This window comes from Thalassophryne amazonica, chromosome 3, assembly GCF_902500255.1.
Source record: "Thalassophryne amazonica chromosome 3, fThaAma1.1, whole genome shotgun sequence".
Classification (NCBI taxonomy): Eukaryota; Metazoa; Chordata; class Actinopteri; order Batrachoidiformes; family Batrachoididae; genus Thalassophryne; species Thalassophryne amazonica.
Genome location: NC_047105.1, coordinates 113,754,445 through 113,775,485, shown reverse-complemented (window position 1 = coordinate 113,775,485; position 21,041 = coordinate 113,754,445). Strand labels below are relative to the sequence as shown.

The 21,041-nt window shown below is 40.3% G+C and overlaps 1 protein-coding gene across 1 annotated transcript in view; it reads right to left on the bottom strand.

Moving 5' to 3' along the window:
* Positions 1-21,041, bottom strand: part of mtmr14 (myotubularin related protein 14) — a 53,617-nt gene that overhangs the window by 15,419 nt on the left and 17,157 nt on the right. Inside the window, exons 5-12 of the mRNA XM_034167339.1 lie at positions 17,923-17,983; positions 17,674-17,796; positions 16,842-16,915; positions 14,653-14,723; positions 14,499-14,573; positions 14,192-14,258; positions 7,694-7,779; positions 4,711-4,787 (exon numbers count right to left, since the gene is read on the bottom strand). Coding sequence (XP_034023230.1) covers positions 4,711-4,787; positions 7,694-7,779; positions 14,192-14,258; positions 14,499-14,573; positions 14,653-14,723; positions 16,842-16,915; positions 17,674-17,796; positions 17,923-17,983 — 634 coding nt within the window. The remainder of the gene's footprint in view (positions 1-4,710; positions 4,788-7,693; positions 7,780-14,191; positions 14,259-14,498; positions 14,574-14,652; positions 14,724-16,841; positions 16,916-17,673; positions 17,797-17,922; positions 17,984-21,041) is intronic.

The following is a 21,041-nucleotide window of genomic DNA, read 5'->3' as shown; positions in this document are numbered from 1 at the left end:
TCAAATAATTTCCAACACTCAGTATGGCAGTTTTAAAATCATAGATTCCATTGATCTGTGATTACAGAAGAAGCTGATGGTGGAATCAGAGTTTCTGTGTTTTTAGTTGTCCTGCATCAAGACTACTAATGTCCAGACTTTCAATGACTTTCTGGGCTTGGCCATCAAAAGTTTATCTTTATGCAGTGAAAGTGTTGAATTTGTACAGACATTCACTTAATACGGCCGTGACATTCATGTTTCTGACACTGAAAGACACCCAGGAAGGTGTCATTGAAATTATGAGGTCACTGGTGATAACAGCAATATCTTTACAGGAGAATGAAGGTCCAAGTCTTCAGGGTCCAGGTACCTTGTGTCTTACTGTATGGTTGTAATACTTTGATGCTAACCAGCGAACTAAGGTGATGACTGGATGCCTTTGGCAGAAGGTTTCTTAAGAGTGTCCTTGGGTCCTGCTGGAATGACTTTTTGGCAAAATAATGGTTACTTCGGGAAACTCTGCTGAGGAACGTCAAGACCAGAGGATCCTCAGAATGATTCCCCAACAAAATTTGGGGGGGGGATCACTGGTCCCATGGGCAAAGAACTTAATCCCAAAAACTGCTCACAGTATGCAGTTGAGAGCTGTACATTGCAGCATGCTAACATCAGTGTGTGTGTGGTGGGGGTGGGGGACTGAAGGTGAGGAATCATTGTAAAGCACTTTGACAGAGGTAACATCAACTGCAACATTTCAACTATGTGGTGTTTTTCCTTGGGTAGGATCCAACATGAAGGTACCTTAGTGTTGAGGACTCCAGCACCAAAGAGACACATAACTTTTACTTGACTGCATTAAATACGAGTACAGTGCATCTGGAAAGTATTCACAGCGCTTCACTTTTTCCACATTTTGTTATGTTACAGGTTGATTTCAAAGTTGAGTAAATTCATTTTTCCCTCAAAATTCTACTCACAACACACCATAATGACAACATGAAGAAAGTTTTACATATTTTTGCAAATTTATTAAAAATTAAAAAAGCTAAGAAATCATACGTACATAAGTATTCACACCCTTTGCTAAGTACTTTGTTGATACACCTTTGGCAGCAATTACAGCCTCATGTTTTCTTGAATATGATACCACAAGCTTGGCACACCTATCTTTGGGCAGTTTTGCACATTCCTCTTTCCATCAGGGAAGATCTGAAAATGGCCACAACCATTTTCATATCTATCAGAAATGTTCAATTGGATTTAGGTATGGGCTCTGGCTGGGCCACTTAAGAACATTTACAGAGTTGTCTTGGCTGTGTGCTTAGGGTCATTGTCCTGCTGAAACATGAACCGTCACCCTAGTCTGAGGTCAAGAGTGCTCTGGAGCAGGTTTTCATCCAGGATGTCTCTGTACATTGCTACAACCATCTTTCCCTCAATCCTGACTAGTCTCCCAGTTCCTGCTGCAGAAAAACATCCCCAGAGCATGATGCTGCCACCACCATGCTTCACTGTAGGGATGGTGCCTGATTTCCTCCAAACATGACGCATGGCATTCACGCCAGAGAGTCGAATCTTTGTCTCATCAGATCAGAGAATTTTGTTTCTCATGGTCTAAGAGTCTTTCAAGTGCCTTTTAATAAGGAGTGGCTTCCATCTGGGCACTTTACCATACAAGCCTGATTGGTGGATTGCTGCAGAGATGGTTGTCCTTTTGGAAGGTTCTCCTCTCTCCACAGTGGAATGCTGGAGCTCTGACAGAGTGACTATCAGGTTCTTGGTCACCTCCCTGTCTAAGGCCCCTCTCCCCTGATCACTCAGTTTAGACATGCGTCCAGCTCTCGGAAGAGTCCTGGTAGAGCCAAACTCCTTCCATTTACAGATGATGGAGGTCACTGTGCTCATTGGGACCTTCAAAGCATCAGAAATGTTTCTGTACCCTTCCCTAGATTTGTGCCTCGTGACAATCCTGTCTCAGAGGTCTACAGACAATTCTTTTGACTGATTTGTGCTCCAACATGCACTGTCAACTGTGGGACCTTATACGCAGATAGGTGCTTGCCTTTCCAAATCATGTCCAATCAACTGAATTTACCCCAGGTAGACTCAAATTATACTGTAGAAACATCTCAAGGATGTTCGTGAAGCTTAGGTCTAGCTGCTGGTGATCACTCAATTTTTTTTATTTTTTTTTTCATTTATATAACACCAAATCACAACAAAGTTGCCTGAAGGCACTTCACACAAGTAAGGTCTAACTTTACCAACCCTGACAGCAAGCACACAGGTGACAGTGGTAAGGGAAAAACTCCCTCTGACCTTGATCACTTTAATATTCTCTCTGTTTCCCTGTCAATTTACTGTTGGTGAAGTTTTTTGGGCCGACTGATTCTGCTCTTTTTCCTCTCTGTCCGAGGCACTGACAACACCATGGACAGATCCTGGCCGAGGTATGGCCTTGGGATGCCACACCTGTTACACGACTGACCGGAGGTCCTGGCATGCAGCCTACAGGTGCTGGACATTATATATTAGAGACCCAAGATGGACTCTATTTTCAATTAAGGATTCTATTTTTGTTGCTTGTCTATTGGTAAACATTTTTTTGTACAATCTGTAAAAACCTTGTAACTGTTAGACTGGCCTAAGCATTGGGTTACCCCTCTGGGTCTGGTCTGCTTGAGGTTTCTTTCTCATTATCACCAGAAGAGGTTTTTTTTTCCTTCCTCACCCGTGTGCTTGCTCAGGAGGTTGGAAAGGTTAGACCTTACTCATGTAAACTGCCTTTTGGCAGCTTTGTTGTGATTTGGTGCAATACAACAAAAATAAGTTGAAACTGAATTGGATAATGAGTGGAAATAGGATGCACCTGAGCTCAATTTTGAGTTTCATGGCAAAGGCTGTGAATACTTATGTACATGTGATTTCTTAGTTTGTTTGTTGTGTTAATAAAAAAATGTTTTTCACATCGTCATTGTGGAGTATTGTGTGTAAAATTTTGAGGGAAAAATTTAATTTCATCCATTTTGGAATAAGGCCATAACATAAGAAAATGTGGAAAACATGCAGCGCTGTGACTACTTTCTGGATGAACCGTAGACAGTTAATTTAAAGAAGTGTTGATGGAGCAGTTATCTGCCTACAGCAGATGGTCTGGGACCTTAAACAGATCCATAGTGTGGTAGATGTAGCAATATATGGCATTTCTGCATGCTCTAAGACCTAAACTGGTAAAAGTGCACTATTACTCAGGGGTTAGGCCAAGCAAAAATAAATAAACAAAAATCAGATAATAATAATAATAATAATAATAATATGGGCCTTTTAAAGTTTTGTTAACAAATGTTACAGATGTAAATAAACAATCAGCTTTAAATATAAGGTAGTTTTAATGATTGCTCTACATTCAACCCTTTATTTACAGCCGTCCCAATCAACATCAAAGTGATAAATTCCGAACTTGTACTCGGTACTTGAGTGTTGCGATGGCAGCTATGTCTGTTTGTCCGCAACGGTATCTTCAAAACACAAAGAGTAATTTCAATCAAACTTGGTCGATTAACTCAATAGACTATCCTTCGACTGGACTGGGTTGCTTGCTCATGTCAAGCAATGCAGTCCAGTCGAAGATTCAAGCTTCTCTACTATGGAAACCGCCTGGACAACTGAGAGCCTACACAAAAACAATAGACTATCCTCTCACAACACAGGTCACGTCAAGCTCATAAGTCATTGGTCATTGTCAATGACCATATCTCAAAAATTAGCTCAGATATGGAAACACTGATTTTTGCATAGACATCTGCTCTCCCAATGCAAAAAAAAAAAAAAAAAAAAAAAAGATCACACCTCAAACATCAATGATGTTGGTGAGGAACTACAATCACGTGGATGCCTCGTTTATGGTATATTTGGATCAGGCATCACCTTTTAACACATGAAAATGACGTCAAAAGTTTGCAAAAACACATCGGGGCTGTTTTTGATGAATTCCTTTTTCCAGAAGATCTGCAAGCTACGATGCAAAAATCTGTTGAACGACTTCAACTGCTGTACGTGTGGGCATGTACGAGTGCAGACATCAATTCATTAGGCCACAAATCTCCTGTAGTCCAATATGATTCTGCCGTGATGTCATCTATCACCACAACTTCTTCCCACACACACACACACACACACACACACACACACACACACACACACACACACACACACACACACACAGTAAGACAGACTCACACGCCCACATATTCTGCTTGGCCAGTGTTCCAAAGGCTTGGACTGCGGCCGTATAATTACACGAGTGAGTTGGCAGTGAAAAGGCTTTCTGCTAGACTGCCTCTGATGAGCTTAAATTGGAAAGATCGTGATGGCAATTATGAAAGGACAATCCCAGGAATGTGTGAGTGACACACAGAGAGAGAGAGAGAGAGAGAGAGAGAGAGACAGACAGACAGAGAGAGAGAGAGCGAGCTGTTGAAGAGCAAAGTCACAGTGGTACTACTTGTGTTGTCCCGGCCTCTTTCTCCCAGTGCTCCCACTGCTTCATTAACAAGTCACTTTTCAATTATGCATTTCAGACAAACACAATGCAGCTTAAACCAGATGGTACAGAGGAAGTTGCAAATGTAGCTCTAAACTATTTATGTCAACTAAAGCGCTGCGAGTATTGGCTCAGCATAAACTCATAAAATAATGATTGGGATGATATAAAATGATTATTTTTACCCGAAGAGGAACCAGTCATAAGTGATGGTCAGATACAGGATCTCAGCTGGCTCCAGGCTCCCGTGTGCAGCTCCATCCTGTGAAATATACATGGCAACCATCTCAAAATATTCCACAATAAAAAAATAAATAAAAAAAAACACCCCAAGACGTCATGTAGCACCACACACATGATCAACATCAAAAACCAAAACTGTGATTAATTTATAAAAGCGCTGCTTCGACTGGAACAAGAACCTACCGGTATGTCTTCTCTGACCAGGCTCCTATTAAAGATTTTTGGCCCCAATTTGCGTCTCGATTCCAAAAATGAGGAAATCAGCACTGATTTATTAAAATAGTTTCCTAACATAATTGCTGACTACACCCGAGTGTGAATGAGTCCCACAACATGAGTGATTGTGTGCATGCGCTGCACAAAGCTACTCCATAAGCCTATACTGTATCCCGCAGGTATTACAACACTTTTCCACAAAGCTAAAATGTATCTGTTAACATCTCAAGGCTGTCTTCTATTGCAGAGTGAGACATCCTTTTCATTGGATTTATGTTGCAGAGGAGAATCAGAAGCAGGCTTCTGTCCAGAGAACAGTAGGTCCGTATCACTGCATGTTTTACCCGTATGTTCGCCATCATCTATTTTTGCCAGAGGGATGAGCAAAGTGATGTGATCACACTCATGGAGCTGTATCCCTCCTCTCCTCACCCTGCGCACAACCACTGCACTCATGATCATAACCCTGTTCCAATGAAATCGCTCACAGCTTGCTCCAAAATAGAAAATAAACTGCAAGGTATTTTTAACTTTGCAACCAAACCTATCTTCAAGCAAAATGATTTATTTCAAGATGCGATAACAAAATAAGAGGGGGAAAAAGCCAACTGTAAAATTAAAGTAAGGTGTATGGTGTGTGAGGGTCAGGTAATTCTCTGGTATGCAAAAGTGAAACAAGAGATGATCCAGGCTTGATGCTCCAATTTCTTCAAATATGCCACCCTATGCATGAGCCAAAATCCATACTCTCTGCTCTGTGGTCACTCTGATTTAAGCTAAATACCGCACCCTATCTGCACACATCACAGCATGTCCTACGATCCACATTATAATAGCCAAGTGGCCTCTGTGTGTGTGTATGCGTATGTATGGCTTCGATCATGAAGAAACTGGGGTGAGCTGACTGTTGCCGTTTGGTATGCTTATGTACTTTGGGTCAAGGATGAACGCTGCAACAACAGAAAGTTGATAGGACTAATATTTTTGGAGAAATTATGGATATTAGGTAATAGGGGTGTCGGAAAAAAATCGATTCACATCCGAATCGCGATTCTTATTTATTACGATTCTGAATTGATCCAAAATGTCCAAGAATCAATTTTTTAAAAGCATTTTTTTTTACATTTTATTGCTTAATGCTGCGTATACTGTTTGTCAGGCAACAGCTTCCGTACTACAGTGTCCCTGCGAGGGGGGGGGCTGCTGTCCAGCGTGCTTCAAACATTCGTGAGCTGCAGCTTAACATGGCAGACGAAGAGCTAATTCAGCCAGCACCGTCTTTGCTGAAGGCAAATGTTTGGGCGCATTTTGGATTTTATTATTTGCTGCGTAAGAAGGAGCTTGACATGACTTATGCAGTGTGCAAAATCTGCAATGAAAGTCAAGTACTTCAGAAACACATCAAATCCGCAAGCCCACATGCTACGCCATCACCCGGAGCTAAAAGAGGGGAGCAGCGGTATCTGCTGACTACCAACCAGCGCTTCGCTAAACTGCCAGTCAACTCTGAACCAGCAAAGCAGATAAGTAAATTTACATCTAGAATCACTTGATTAACCTTGTAAAGATGTCTTTTCTTAAACATAAACATTTTTTAAGTAATATAACTTTTTCTCAGAGCTCTTTGAATCAAAAATCGATTCTGAATCAAATCGTCACCCCAAGAATCTGAATCAAATTGAATCGTGAGTTGCTGTACGATTCATATCCCTATTAGGTAACAACACTGAACAATGTGATAACTACATTCTGGACTCATACACCATTCCAGCAGGGGGCGGTAAATCATCTATATATTAAAAGCGTGCCTGCATGATTTTATTTAGTAAGTTCATTGTAAGTACATAATATAATTGTAAATATGTTAAAAATACATGGATGATACAAGAAACACTTATTTCCACTGTGGTCCATTTAATAATCAAATTACAGTATAGAAGTAATAATAAAATTTAAAAAATACTGATAATACAACCCCTGGCAGAAATTATGGAATCACCGGCCTCGGAGGATGTTCATTCAGTTGTTTAATTTTGTAGAAAAAAAGCAGATCACAGACATGACACTAAACTAAAGTCATTTCAAATGGCAATTTTCTGGCTTTAAGAAACACTATAAGAAATCAGGAAAAAAAATTGTGGCAGTTAGTAACGGTTACTTTTTTAGACCAAGCAGAGGGAAAAAAATATGGAATCACTCAATTCTGAGGAAAAAATTATGGAATCATGAAAAACAAAAGAATGCTCCAACACATCACTAGTATTTTGTTGCACCACCTCTGGCTTTTATAACAGCTTGCAGTCTCTGAGGCATGGACTTAATGAGTGACAAACAGTACTCTTGATCAATCTGGCTCAGGGGTTGTACTACAGATATCTGATTTGGGTATCCAGTTTGTTTTTGTACCGCAAACATAGCCAATCACCTTTCAAATAATGGTAATGAGAGACCAGATTTATGTGTCATACACATGTGGGCTATAAACTGAATAAAGCCAGTGAAGACAGAAGAGGTAAATTAACAAGAACGTTTGAAATAGTATGTTTGATTTCTGTGGAAAAACAGCCAAGGCAAAGGGATTCAGTGTAGTTTTATCAAAATCACTAATGAAAGATGAGCCCATGTCATGCGAGGAGTCAGTGGGAAAGACAATGAAATCTTAAAAAGCAAGACCAAGGGGAAAAAAATATGAAAAGACTCTGAACTTACTGCCCACAGTGAGAGTCTGAGTAAGGACACAAACAAGGGAGTTCGATCCCAACCGGATATGCAGTGCACAAGGAGGCCGCTCTCATCTGCAACAGCAGAAAAGACTCAACACTTTACAGTTATCTTTAAGGTGCTATAAACACATACTAATTACACTGTAATCCTAATAAACAAATATATTTCAACAGAATTCTTCATTTAATTTACTGTGACAAATAAAATAAAACTAAAGAAAATAATTCTGATGAAACAGGACAGCGACAAGACATTCAGTGCTGCAGTAGTAAAATAAAAATCCAACTAAACCACAGTGCGAACTGGTTTTAAAAATAACTAAATAAACCTGAAATATTAGTAGCTAAATCTTTAGGCATCTTTTAAAGATTAATTATATCAAATTGAACAGAATAGTCTTTATTGTCATTGTACGGGGGGGCGGGGTACAATGAAATTAGAGGTGCTCCCGCAGAGCTACTGTACGCCATAAAAAAACAAGACATCTTATACACCACAAAAAATTGTTGAAATATGGAATATGTACAAACCCAATTCCAATGAAGTTGTGGGACGTTGTGTAAAATGTAGATTAAAAACAGAATACAACGATTGGCAAATCCTATTCAACCTATATTCAATTGAATACACCACAAAGACAACATATTTAATGTTCAAACTGAAAACTTTGTTTTTGAGCAAATATCTGCTCATTTTGAGATGGATGCCTGCAACACATTTCAAAAAAGCTGGGACAGTGGTATGTTTACCACTGTGTTACATCACCTTTCCTTCTAACAACACTCAATAAGCATTTGGGAACTGAGGACACTAATAGTTGAAGCTTTGTAAGTAGAATTCTTTCCCAATCTTGCTTGATGTTTGACTTCAGCCCCGTGTACACAACCAACCCGTTCACATTTCTAACCGTTTTTCCCCACTCGGCGACACACCCGCCGAGGATCAAACTCTGGTTATTGGTGACTCTGTTTTGAGAAATGTGAAGTTAGCGACACCAGCAACCATAGTCAAATGTCTTCCGGGGGCCAGAGCAGGCAACACTGAAGGAAATTTGAAACTGCTGGCTAAGGCTAAGCGTAAATTTGGTTAGATTGTAATTCACGTCGGCAGTAATGACACCCGGTTACGCCAATCGGAGGTCACTAAAATTAACATTGAATCGATGTGTAACTTTGCAAAAACAATGTCGGACTCTGTAGTTTTCTCTGGGACCCTCCCCAATCGGACTGACATGTTTAGCCGCATGTTCTCCTTGAATTGCTGTCTGTCTGAGTGGTGTCCAAAAAATTAGGTGGGCTTCATAGATAATTGGCAAAGCTTCTGGGGAAAACCTGGTCTTGTTAGGAGAGACGGCATCCATCCCACTTTGGATGGAGCAGCTCTCATTTCTAGAAATCTGGCCAATTTTCTTAAATCCTCCAAACCGTGACTATCCAGGGTTGGTACTAGGAAGCAGAGTTGTAGTCTTACACACCTCTCTGCAGCTTCTCTCCCCCTGCCATCCCCTCATTACCCCATCCCCGTTGAGACGGTGCCTGCTCCCAGACCACCAATAACCAGTAAAAATCTATTTAAGCATAAAAATTCAAAAAGAAAAAAATAATATAGCACCTTCAACTGCACCACAGACTAAAACAGTTAAATGTGGTCTATTAAACATTAGGTCTCTCTCTTCTAAGTCCCTGTTAGTAAATGATATAATAATTGATCAACATATTGATTTATTCTGACTTACAGAAACCTGGTTACAGCAGGATGAATATGTTAGTTTAAATGAGTCAACACCCCCAAGTCACACTAACTGCCAGAACGCTCGTAGCACGGGCCGAGGCGGAGGATTAGCAGCAATCTTCCATTCCAGCTTATTAATTAATCCAAAACCCAGACAGAGCTTAAATTCATTTGAAAGCTTGACTCTTAGTCTTGTCCATCCAAATTGGAAGTCCCAAAAACCAGTTTTATTTGTTATTATCTATCGTCCACCTGGTCGTTACTGTGAGTTTCTCTGTGAATTTATTTAGTTACTTCCTCCAAACCATCAACATGTCTGTTAGACCCCATTCCTACCAGGCTGCTCAAGGAAGCCCTACCATTAATTAATGTTTCAATCTTAAATATGATCAATCTATCTTTATTAGTTGGCTATGTACCACAGGCTTTTAAGGTGGCAGTAATTAAACCATTACTTAAAAAGCCATCACTTGACCCAGCTATCTTAGCTAATTATAGGCCAATCTCCAACCTTCCTTTTCTCTCAAAAATTCTTGAAAGGGTAGTTGTAAAACAGCTAACTGATCATCTGCAGAGGAATGGTCTATTTGAAGAGTTTCAGTCAGGGTTTAGAATTCATCATAGTACAGAAACAGCATTAGTGAAGGTTACAAATGATCTTCTTATGGCCTCAGACAGTGGACTCATCTCTGTGCTTGTTCTGTTAGACCTCAGTGCTGCTTTTGATACTGTTGACTAGAAAATTTTATTACAGAGATTAGAGCATGCCATAGGTATTAAAGGCACTGCGCTGGTTTGAATCATATTTATCTAATAGATTACAATTTGTTCATGTAAATGGGGAATCTTCTTCACAGACTAAGGTTAATTATGGAGTTCCACAAGGTTCTGTGCTAGGACAAATTTTATTCACTTTATACATGTTTCCCTTAGGCAGTATTATTAGACAGCATTGCTTAAATTTTCATTATTACGCAGATGATACCCAGCTTTATCTATCCATGAAGCCAGAGGACACACACCAATTAGCTAAACTGCAGGATTGTCTTACAGACACAAAGACATGGATGACCTCTAATTTCCTGCTTTTAAACTCAGATAAAACTGAAGTTATTGTACTCGGCCCCACAAATCTTAGAAACATGGTGTCTAACCAGATCCTTACTCTGGATAGCATTACCCTGACCTCTAGTAATACTGTGAGAAATCTTGGAGTCATTTTTGATCAGGATATGTCATTCAATGCACATATTAAACAAATATGTAGGACTGCTTTTTTGTATTTGCGCAATATCTCTAAAATTAGAAAGGTCTTGTCTCAGAGTGATGCTGAAAAACTAATTCATGCATTTATTTCCTCTAGGCTGGACTATTGTAATTCATTATTATCAGGTTGTCCTAAAAGTTCCCTGAAAAGCCTTCAGTTAATTCAAAATGCTGCAGCTAGAGTACTGACAGGGACTAGAAGGAGAGAGCATATTTCACCCATATTGGCCTCTCTTCATTGGCTTCCTGTTAATTCTAGAATAGAATTTAAAATTCTTCTTCTTACTTATAAGGTTTTGAATAATCAGGTCCCATCTTATCTTAGGGACCTCATAGTACCATATCACCCCAATAGAGCGCGTCGCTCTCAGACTGCAGGCTTACTTGTAGTTCCTAGGGTTTGTAAGAGTAGAATGGGAGGCAGAGCCTTCTGCTTTCAGGCTCCTCTCCTGTGGAACCAGCTCCCAATTCAGATCAGGGAGACAGACACCCTCTCTACTTTTAAGATTAGGCTTAAAACTTTCCTTTTTGCTAAAGCTTATAGTTAGGTCTGGATCAGGTGACCCTGAACCATCCCTTAGTTATGCTGCTATAGACTTTGACTGCTGGGGGGTTCCCATGATGCACTGAGTGTTTCTTTCTCTTTTTGCTCTGTATGCACCACTCTGCATTTAATCATTAGTGATTGATCTCTGCTCCCCTCCACAGCATGTCTTTTTCCTGGTTCTCTCCCTCAGCCCCAACCAGTCCCAGCAGAAGACTGCCCCTCCCTGAGCCTGGTTCTGCTGGAGGTTTCTTCCTGTTAAAAGGGAGTTTTTCCTTCCCACTATCGCCAAGTGCTTGCTCACAGGGGGTCGTTTTGACCGTTGGGGTTTTTCCGTAATTATTGTATGGCCTTGCCTTACAATATAAAGCGCCTTGGGGCAACTGTTTGTTGTGATTTGGCGCTATATAAATAAAATTGATTTGATTTATGTGTAGAAAGTTCTCCAGATTCTTTGAATCTTCTGATTATATTATGGACTGCACATGATGGAATCCCTAAATTCCTTGCAATTGAACACTGAGAAACGTTCTTAAACTGTTAGACTATTTTTTCACGCAGTTGTTCACAAAGTGGTGATCCTCGCCTCATCTTTGCTTGTGAATGGCTGAGCCTTTTGGGGATGCTCCTTTTAACCCCAATCATAACACTCACCTGTTTCCAATTAGGTGTTCTTTGAGCATTCATCAGCTTTCCCAGTCTTGTGTTGTCCCATCCAAACTTTTTTTAAACGTGTTGCAGGCATCCATTTCAAAATGAGTTTGAACATTTGAACATTAAATATTTTGTCTTTGTGGTGTATTTAACTGAATAGGCTGAAGAGGATTTGTAAATCATTGTATTCTGTTTTAATTTACATTTTACACAACATACCAACTTCATTGGAATTGGGGTTGTAATCTATGGAAAATTTGCATAGACAGTTCTGAAAACCTGAGTGAGTCTGCAAGAAAGAGAAGAGTGTGGAAAGCCACCAAGACACCCAGACAACCCAGAAGACGTTACAGGCTTTAAAAAAGACCTGAAAGTTCAGCTACAGTTTGCCAGAAGGTACATCTGAGATGCAAGCCTAGATTTGATGTTTTGGTGAAAGAAAATCCTCCTTTATACCACTTCATCATGAAGCTGTATACAGTGAGGCAAATAAGTATTTGATCCACTGTCGATTTTGCAAGTTTTCCCACCTACAAAGAATGGAGAGGTCTGTAAGTTTTATCGAAGGTACACTTCAACTGTGAGAGAATCTTAAAAAAAAAAAAATAATAATAATCCAAAAATCACATTGTATGATTTTTAAATAATTAATTTGCATTTTATTGCATGAAATAAGTATTTGATCACCTAACAACCAGCAGAAATTCTGGCTCTCACAGACCTGTTAGTTTTTCCTTTAAGAAACCCTCATATTCTGCGCTCTTTACCTGTATTAATTGCACCTGTTTAACTCATTATCTGTATAAAAGACACCTGTTCACACACTCAATCAATCACACTCCAACCTGTCCACCATAGCTAAGACCAAAGAGCTGTCTAAGGACACCAGGGACAAAACTGTAGACCTGCACAAGGCTCGATGGGCTACAGGACAACAGGCAAGCATCTTGGTGAGAAGACAACAACTGTTGGAGTAATTCTTAGAAAATCGAAGAAACACAAGATGACTGTCAATCTTCCTCAGTCTGGGGCTCCATGCAAGATCTCATCTTGTGGGGTAAGAATGATTCTGAGAAAGCCCAGAACTACACAGGAGGACCTGGTCAATAACCTGAAGAGAGCTGGGACCACAGTCACAAAGATTACATTACTAACTCATCATGCCGTCATGGTTTAAAATCCTGCAGGGCAGCGAGGTCCCCCTGCTCAAGCCAGCACATGTCCAGGTCTGTTTGAAGTTCACCAGTGACCATCTGGATGATCCAAAGGAGGCATGGGAGAAGGTCATGTGGTCAGATGAGACCAAAATAGAGCTTTTTGGTATCAACTCTACTCGCCGTGTTTGAAGGATGAGAATAACCCCAAGAACACCATCCTAACCATGAAGCATGGGGGGTAGAAACATAATTTTTGGGGGTGCTTTTCTGCAAAGGGGACAGGACGACTGCAACGTATTGAAGGGAGGATGGCTGGGGTAATGTATCGTGAGATTTTGGTAAACAACCTGCTCACCTCAGTAAGAGCACTGAAGATGGGTCGTGGCTGGGTCTTCCAGCATGACAATGACCTGAACACACAGCCAGGGCAACTAAGGAGTGGTTTCATAAGAAGCATTTCAAGTGCCAGTCTCCAGACCTGAACGCAATAGAAAATTTATAGTTTACCGTCTTTATTACAATTTTTGGAAAGAGCTGTCAATCAATTTAAAACGGTGATTCGCTTTGAGGTTATTGATTCTGGTAGGTCAAATCTTTGAATATCTTTCCAACTTTACTTGGCAGAGAGCGGCAGCATTAGGAGAAATGATGTTACCTGTCAACTAGGATAATCTGAGCAGCATGGTGTCTCCCCTTCTCTTCCACAACTTTTAGCTTGATTGCTGCCAAGTAACAACATTTGCACAGAGGCATTTTATTTTTTCGTTTCAAGTTTGCTCAGCTTCTCTTGCATGCGGTACACATGTCCATATGTACTGTAAAGCTGTACTGTGTATAGTCAATGAAGGCTCCCCCTTCACGAAAATTGCAGGCCTCCGGGGCATTTATTGGAGTAAATACTGTGCAGACTGTGTTCAAATCCAGACTAGATGAAGACCGACACCTTAGTTTGTGGAACAATTTCCCAATTCATTTAAAGCAAGTATTTTTTGGCTGTGCAATCAGACAACAGACAGACCAACTGGACTTTACACAACAACTTCTTCCTGCCCACCAGAGGGAAGAAGATCTCATCATAGGAAGACTTAGCCCTAAAACTAAAACATCCAACAAACAATCATTATCACCTACCATCACTGTTGATGATGTGCAGCAGCAGCTTCAGGTAGTTCTGGGTCTGCTCCACCAGGTCCCATGACTGACCAACACAGAAGAACAGACACAGTCAGTAGATGCAAAATAACAACCAACTCCCCTGTGTTGGTTTTCAACACCACTTTAAGTGTATGATTCTACACTGAAGCATTTTACAGGCTGAACAACAGATGGCACTGCCACACTACAAATAATACATGATAGAACTGAAGACAGGACAGTGCACTCAAGACATATGCTTAAATGGAGTATCACAAGAAAACTGGAGAAGCGAGGAGCCAACCTGGTACTGACTCCAGTCAATGTTCAAGTTCTGGGTAAAACAAACAGGGATTGTCAAAGGAGCATCCACATAGTCCTGCCAACACACACACATAAGCACTGCATTATAACCAACCAGCAGAGCCACGTTAGTACAACAGTCTGACAAACTGTACCTGTTTCCAGTTGAAGACCAGTCCCTCAGCTGTGTAGTCTCTGTCTTTGTAATCCTTAAAAAACTCGCATCCTTTCGAAAGAAAAACCACAAGCAACGTGAGCTTCTCTCATAAACTCAGTCAAAACTCCTCACCAGATTGGTGTTTTGTTTCAAATCAGAATGTGTTTCAATACCCTCAAACAGGGTTGAGTTATAGAATGTCTAAAACCTGTTTTCGCCAGGATGCAGGCAAAAACCTGTCCAAAAACCAGTGTCTACAGTTTAGAGCATCTAAAATTGACAAAAACCTATTAAACCTTTAGTTAAAACCTATGAAGTTCTGGTATAACCTTACATTTAAATGTCATATACTCACCGTGTTCACCTTATTTGATGTACTACCATCTATACCTGATGTTTGATAATTGCAGAATGGTTTACAGGCAGTCTATAATGTGGCAAAACCTTAGATAATATTCCAATATTAGGTTGGTGGCAAAGTACAGAGAAACTGGGTTATAGGGAGGGAGCAAATTGGCACAATATTAATAACATGCAAAATTAAATACTTGTTTTAGAATGTTTTATTCAACTTTTTTTTATAGAAGTAAAGCAATCGCAACAGTTACTAAAATTCCAATCTCATTTACTATCAGTATGATTTTTAAATACTCACGAATTGAAAAATTGTAATCACATGATAACAGCACTATACAGTCAAGTCAACTTAAGTTTATTCATAAGCACATTTAAAAATACCAGTTGGCCAAAGTGCTGTACAGCTAAAAAAAATAAATAAAATGTACTCAAAGTGTATGACAGCAGATGTGTGTGCACTGCATAACCAAGTGCAACTGATTGTTGTTGTTAAATTAGCCCATGTTTATACCTAGATCAAAGGATCACACCTCTTTTAAAGTAGGCGTCAGAGTCAAAATCGAAGACCAATTTAATTTTCCACACCTCTTGAAGAATCCTCCCTGGACACAATCAAAGAGAGATGAGATTTTGCTACCTCTATTGAAATAGGTACGAGAAACATAGACTTTTGGGCAAGTTAATAAACATTTCCACAATTCTATTTTGTCACATTATACTTTGCCACATACTAGAAAGTACTGAGTTCCCACATATCCCTGACATATGGGTCTAACTATGTATAGGTCGCGGACGTGACGAGCAAAGCTCTTCATCATCTCACCATGTCATTTAGGTCCTTCAGACTTTTGGAGTAAATGCTTCAGTGGAGCATGAGCATGGCTAAAACCTTCCAGCTTCCCTGCCTTTTATTTTATTTTTTATTTTTTTTGCCTTTCAACTTCTGGGGAAGCTCGACCCTCCAGACCCCCCACTATTTCAAGCATTTTTCTTTTTTTGCCTACAATATGGCCAAATTATCATATTGCAATACTGTCATATCAATATAAGATATGACTATGATTTCACACAAAGTGCAGAAACAGTGAAAATTAAAACATTCTTAAAACAGTAATAATGGGTTGCCGCAGAGCCACGTCACTTCCAGCGAAAAACGGCCACCAGAGGGCGCTTGGGTAAAGTCCGCAGCAACCCATACCACACTCATTTGGCACTCATCATAAGCTTAGGATACAGTGCCCTCAAAAAGTATTGGAACACTTGGTATTTCACACATATTATGTTAGAAAGAATAAAAAGAAAGTAAGATTATAAAATCAAACCTTCACTGTGCCTTGTGATAGAATCACTACGATAACCGCTCCAAGATGGCGGCCGCATCTCTTGCGCCTCAGCAACCAATGCAGCGTCTACTCTTCTTAATAATGTCTATGTTCGTCTACCGTCGGTTTGTGGCATTTTATGACAATGGTTTGTGGCTTTTTCCCCACTTCGGAGATGTTTTGTGCCATTTCCGGTTTGTGCCTTCGTCTAACAATCGGTTTGCGGCTTTTAATGGCTTTTTACGACAACAGTTAGTGGCCCCACCCCCCCACTGCAGAGATTTTGTGTGCCATTTCCGGTTTGTGCCTCCGTCTACCATACAGCGAGTATCGCGCCGCTACTTGGCGCCCCGCTCATATAAACAAAACACAAAACACTAATTTATCTTTTTATTATGGGTCTTGGTGGTTTCTAAGATCAGAACTTAAAAGCTAGAAATCTGAAGACTGGAAAAGTCATTTAAAAAAAACAGCTAGTGATAGTGACAACATAAATACAGCAGTTTACCTGGATAAGGCACAGAGAGCAAGGTGAAGTCTGCATAGCGTTGGGCTTTGTCCACCTTCTCAGAAGACGTCACACTGTTAAGGCAGCGACAGGAGCAATTCAGAGATGGAAAATAAAGTTGTGTCAATAACTATCCATAACATGTATTTGGGTGGCACACATTTTTAATTTTTCGTGTGTGGTCTTTTATGAAAACACCAACTTTTTTTGGGGGGGGGGGGGGGGGGGGTGCAGTCAAAAGCCCAATTTAAATTGAAACACAGCAAAGGGGAAGTGTGTTTATGACCTTTGGACAATAATGTACATCTGCTCTTTTTTTTTTATTTCTTCTTTTTTGCTGCACTCATATTTTAGTATATACAGTATTAGGATATCAAGCGACTTCCTGTAACTAGGGGGAAAAGAGTTAAATGGACTTTCAGGATCATTCAAAGTGTGAAAAAAGAAAGAAAATAATTTTTAGGCGATATAAAGTCTCAAATGCTTACATCAGCATTACCCTAAAAACTTCAGTGTTTTATGGTGCTTTGCATACTTTGTAAAAGTTGCTTTTCTGAAATTCAATGTTGGTGATAAAAATGAGTCTTGTTTCACAAAATATTTCATACACCATTGCAAAAAAGAACAAAATGCCAAGTCTTTCAACAGAAAAGGCTATAAAGCCAAATATGAAAAAGTCCAAACACTGCATGTACTCACTTCCCTGACTCAGTTCACTGTAGCATCTGCAAAAAAATCTAACTAAAATAAACAGTCCGGAGGTTTACCCCTACAGATCAGTGACCGCAGGAAGAGCAGGCATGTGTAGGAACATGTGTGTACTGTTCCTTACTTCAAGCCAAACTTGACCTTCTTGTTCTCCACCATCAGGTCACAGATGTACCGAACCGAGAGGTAACGTAGCAACTTAATGTCATGGCCTCGAACCTTGTCAAAGAGCTGAGAGTCCCCGTTCCTAAGAAGAAAAATATTTGAAATGCTTGACTGAGGTCAGCCACTGCTGAAATTTAGTGACTCTGCTGTTGTTGCAAATGTTTAGAATCACATTCTGATTCAACCCACTGAAAACATGACTCTTTACCTGACAGCATTTTCATCCTCTGGAACCTCCTCCGTCTCCGTCCATGTGTCATCACTGCCCCCTAAAAAAAAAAACAAAAACAAAAAAACAAAGAGAGATTTTGAATTTATTCCCAGTGTACTATCAATTCACAATCACAAGGAGGTAAAATAATGTATGTACTCGTATGTCTGATCATTTTGCCATAAAGCTGAATTCAAGTGAATGTTACAGTGATGACTGTCCTTCTGAACCTTAATCCATCTCCACACAGGTTTTCTGAAGCTCCATTTTGCCACAGTGACAATCAAGTTCTTAGTATCTTCTCTCAAAGCCCTTCTTCCTGACTGCTCACTTTTAGCTCAAGGAACAGTTGTTCCAACCCAACTCTAGTTTAGAGGTATGGACATCACTGTGCTCTTGGGAACCTTCAGTGCTGCAAAAAAAATTTTTCTGGCATTCCCCAGATGTATTTACACATAATCCAGTCGATCTACAGTTAAATTATTTGACTTCATGACTTGGTTTTTCGGTCAACACAAATTTTCAGAACATTATACTAAATAAATATTATCCAATCAATTGAACTTAACATAGGTGGAGTCCAAACAAAAAGTGCTAAAACTTCTCAGTGTTCAATATTAAGATTGAAAGTAGGTATATTATATTATATACCATATCTCATCTATCAGTGTCTGGTGATTGTATTAATTATTTATATACCCGGCTGGACATAATGAGAGTGCACTGCTCGATTCATGTCATTTCATGACTGTACGTCTGTGACCATGGGTCATATACAGAGAAACAGACGGTTCATACTTGTATCGTCCGCTTGATAAGAGGGATTCAATAAAATGCGGTGTTTTTTATGGTGTGTGGGTTTTAATTTTTTTTTTTTTTTATCCACAGCAGAAGCGTGCTGTGGGGCAACACATTCCAGCTGCGTGCACTGTGTTCTTGCATGCGGACGAGCGTGCACGAAACCATCACCGGTGTGTCATGCACGCCTGTGTGAACGTGCGTTCCTCACGACAACAGGTGGAATGTTTCCTGGTTCCCCATTTTGTGCTTGGTTTGCGGATTTTCATCCAGTTTCTGTGTCTTTCATGTTATGTGTGAAGGGGCTGTTACTTTCACTGATTTCCATTCACTGATTTGTATTGAAGTACTCTGCAGCCGATCTGCTCTGTGTCAGCCTGATCCCGTCAGATCTCAGAAGCTAAGCAGTGCAGGACCTGGTTAGTACTTGGATGGGAGACCTATTTGGAACACCAGCGGCTGTGTGTGTTTCTCCTGGTAACACCGGAGTTGTGTCAGGAAGGGCATCTGGCGTAAAACCTGTGCCAAATATCAATGCGGATCTGGTTGTATCCGCTGTGGCGTCCACAAACACAAAAACGGGAGCAGCCGAATGGACAACCCAATTTGTACGACCTACTCTATCCCTGCTGCCAGAGATGGTTCAGGAGTCTGAGGGTGCTACAAACTCAACCTTCACATGACCAGCTGGTTGTTGCAACTCCTGGCATTTGGTCAGTGGCAACATAATTCACTGCAATCACTGAGTGACCACCACTGTGTCTTCATCACAGGCGGTTGCTGTCCTATTTTTACTGTGTGACTGGGGCTTCAAGTACAGTTTGTTGGTCATTCCAGTGGTCAACTTTTAAAACAGAACTTGTGTAATGAAGCCAAAACTGAGCAGTAAAGCGAGATAAAAAGTCAACCAGCCAGCCAGCAATACCAGGTTTTAACCCTCTGGGGCCGGCGCCGTCGTATATGACGGCTAAGACCAAGTTTTACTAAATTATAAATAACTTTTTAATGATAATAGAAACTTAATTTTTTTTTTTGCTGAAAAGTTAACTCCACGAACTTACGAGCCAGCCATCCACCATCTTTGTACTCCTGACAGAAGCTGTGTGATGACGTGCGCAATGCAAGTGTCCAATCGGAATTGGTTCACCGTCACATGGTTTTCGAAAATCCAATCGTAGTGCAGATTTACCTCACGTGATAAACCAAAGATTGTTTTTAGGAATGATGTGTTACTAGTTGGCCCGTCTGAGTAGCCCCCTGGTTGCTGGCTCCAATGCGTCCTGCGCCATTACGCACAGCGATCAGTGAAAGTGAGCAGACGGAGGGCCTCTCATACAATTTCATGTGCTCAAACAGAGTTTGTGAGTATCAGGATTGCTCCACTAGTTTGCCTGTGAATTTTCTTGGAAAAGCCTGTGGCAAGTTCTCTCGCTCCAGCGTACTGTTTACCATATCAATGGAGCGAGGGGGAGGAGCCGCTCCTGAGAGTGTAAATGGGCCTCGAAGTGTGAAAGCTTTTCAATGCAGGAGAGAACACACAGTCAGCTTCATAGAAGTATAAGTTTGTGATGTGACCTTTGTGTAATAGTAGACAGAAATTGCTTTGAGGTGAAGACAAACAAAACACAAAGACCATTTTGTATATATTGTTCAAAATGTGCATTTGTGTTTATTGTTTGAACCTTTTTGTTGTACAGTCTTTCACACAAGACCTCAAATTACCTTTATAAAGTGTCAAAACAGTTGTTTTAGTTGTTATAGTTTGCTGTGTGTTTTGAATAAATGTGTGTGGAAAATTATTTTCCGATTCGTATTTCTGATTGTAAACCTTTATTACACTTACAAAACATCACTATAGCATATATATTCTGAAAGTACAGGTTGTCCTGAAAAAAAAAAGAGACATAAAGAGACATAAAACTTGATTGTGGGATGCAGGGAGAGCTGTTAACAGCAATAATAAAACATTTATGCCAGGTGAGTGAACTGTTCAAAAAATCCCCTCGGACCCCAGAGGGTTAAACTACATCTATTGTACAATCATAGTAGAAACGTATCGCTATGTACATTTGCTGCTTTTTGATCATGAGCCGCTACAGCAACATTTACTGGACGCACAGGGCATCAAGAGTACAGGCAATAATGCGTCAGGTTGTTGACTTACTTTTCGCAGAGCAACAAACACCACACCTGTGTGTAAGGCGCCTTACCGACAGAGTCATCTGGACACCGAAAAACAGGTGCAACTATTGGACTGTTTGACAGAACTACATTCAAGCAACATTTAACTGGAACTTCCCCTTCACCAAGAAATGTGT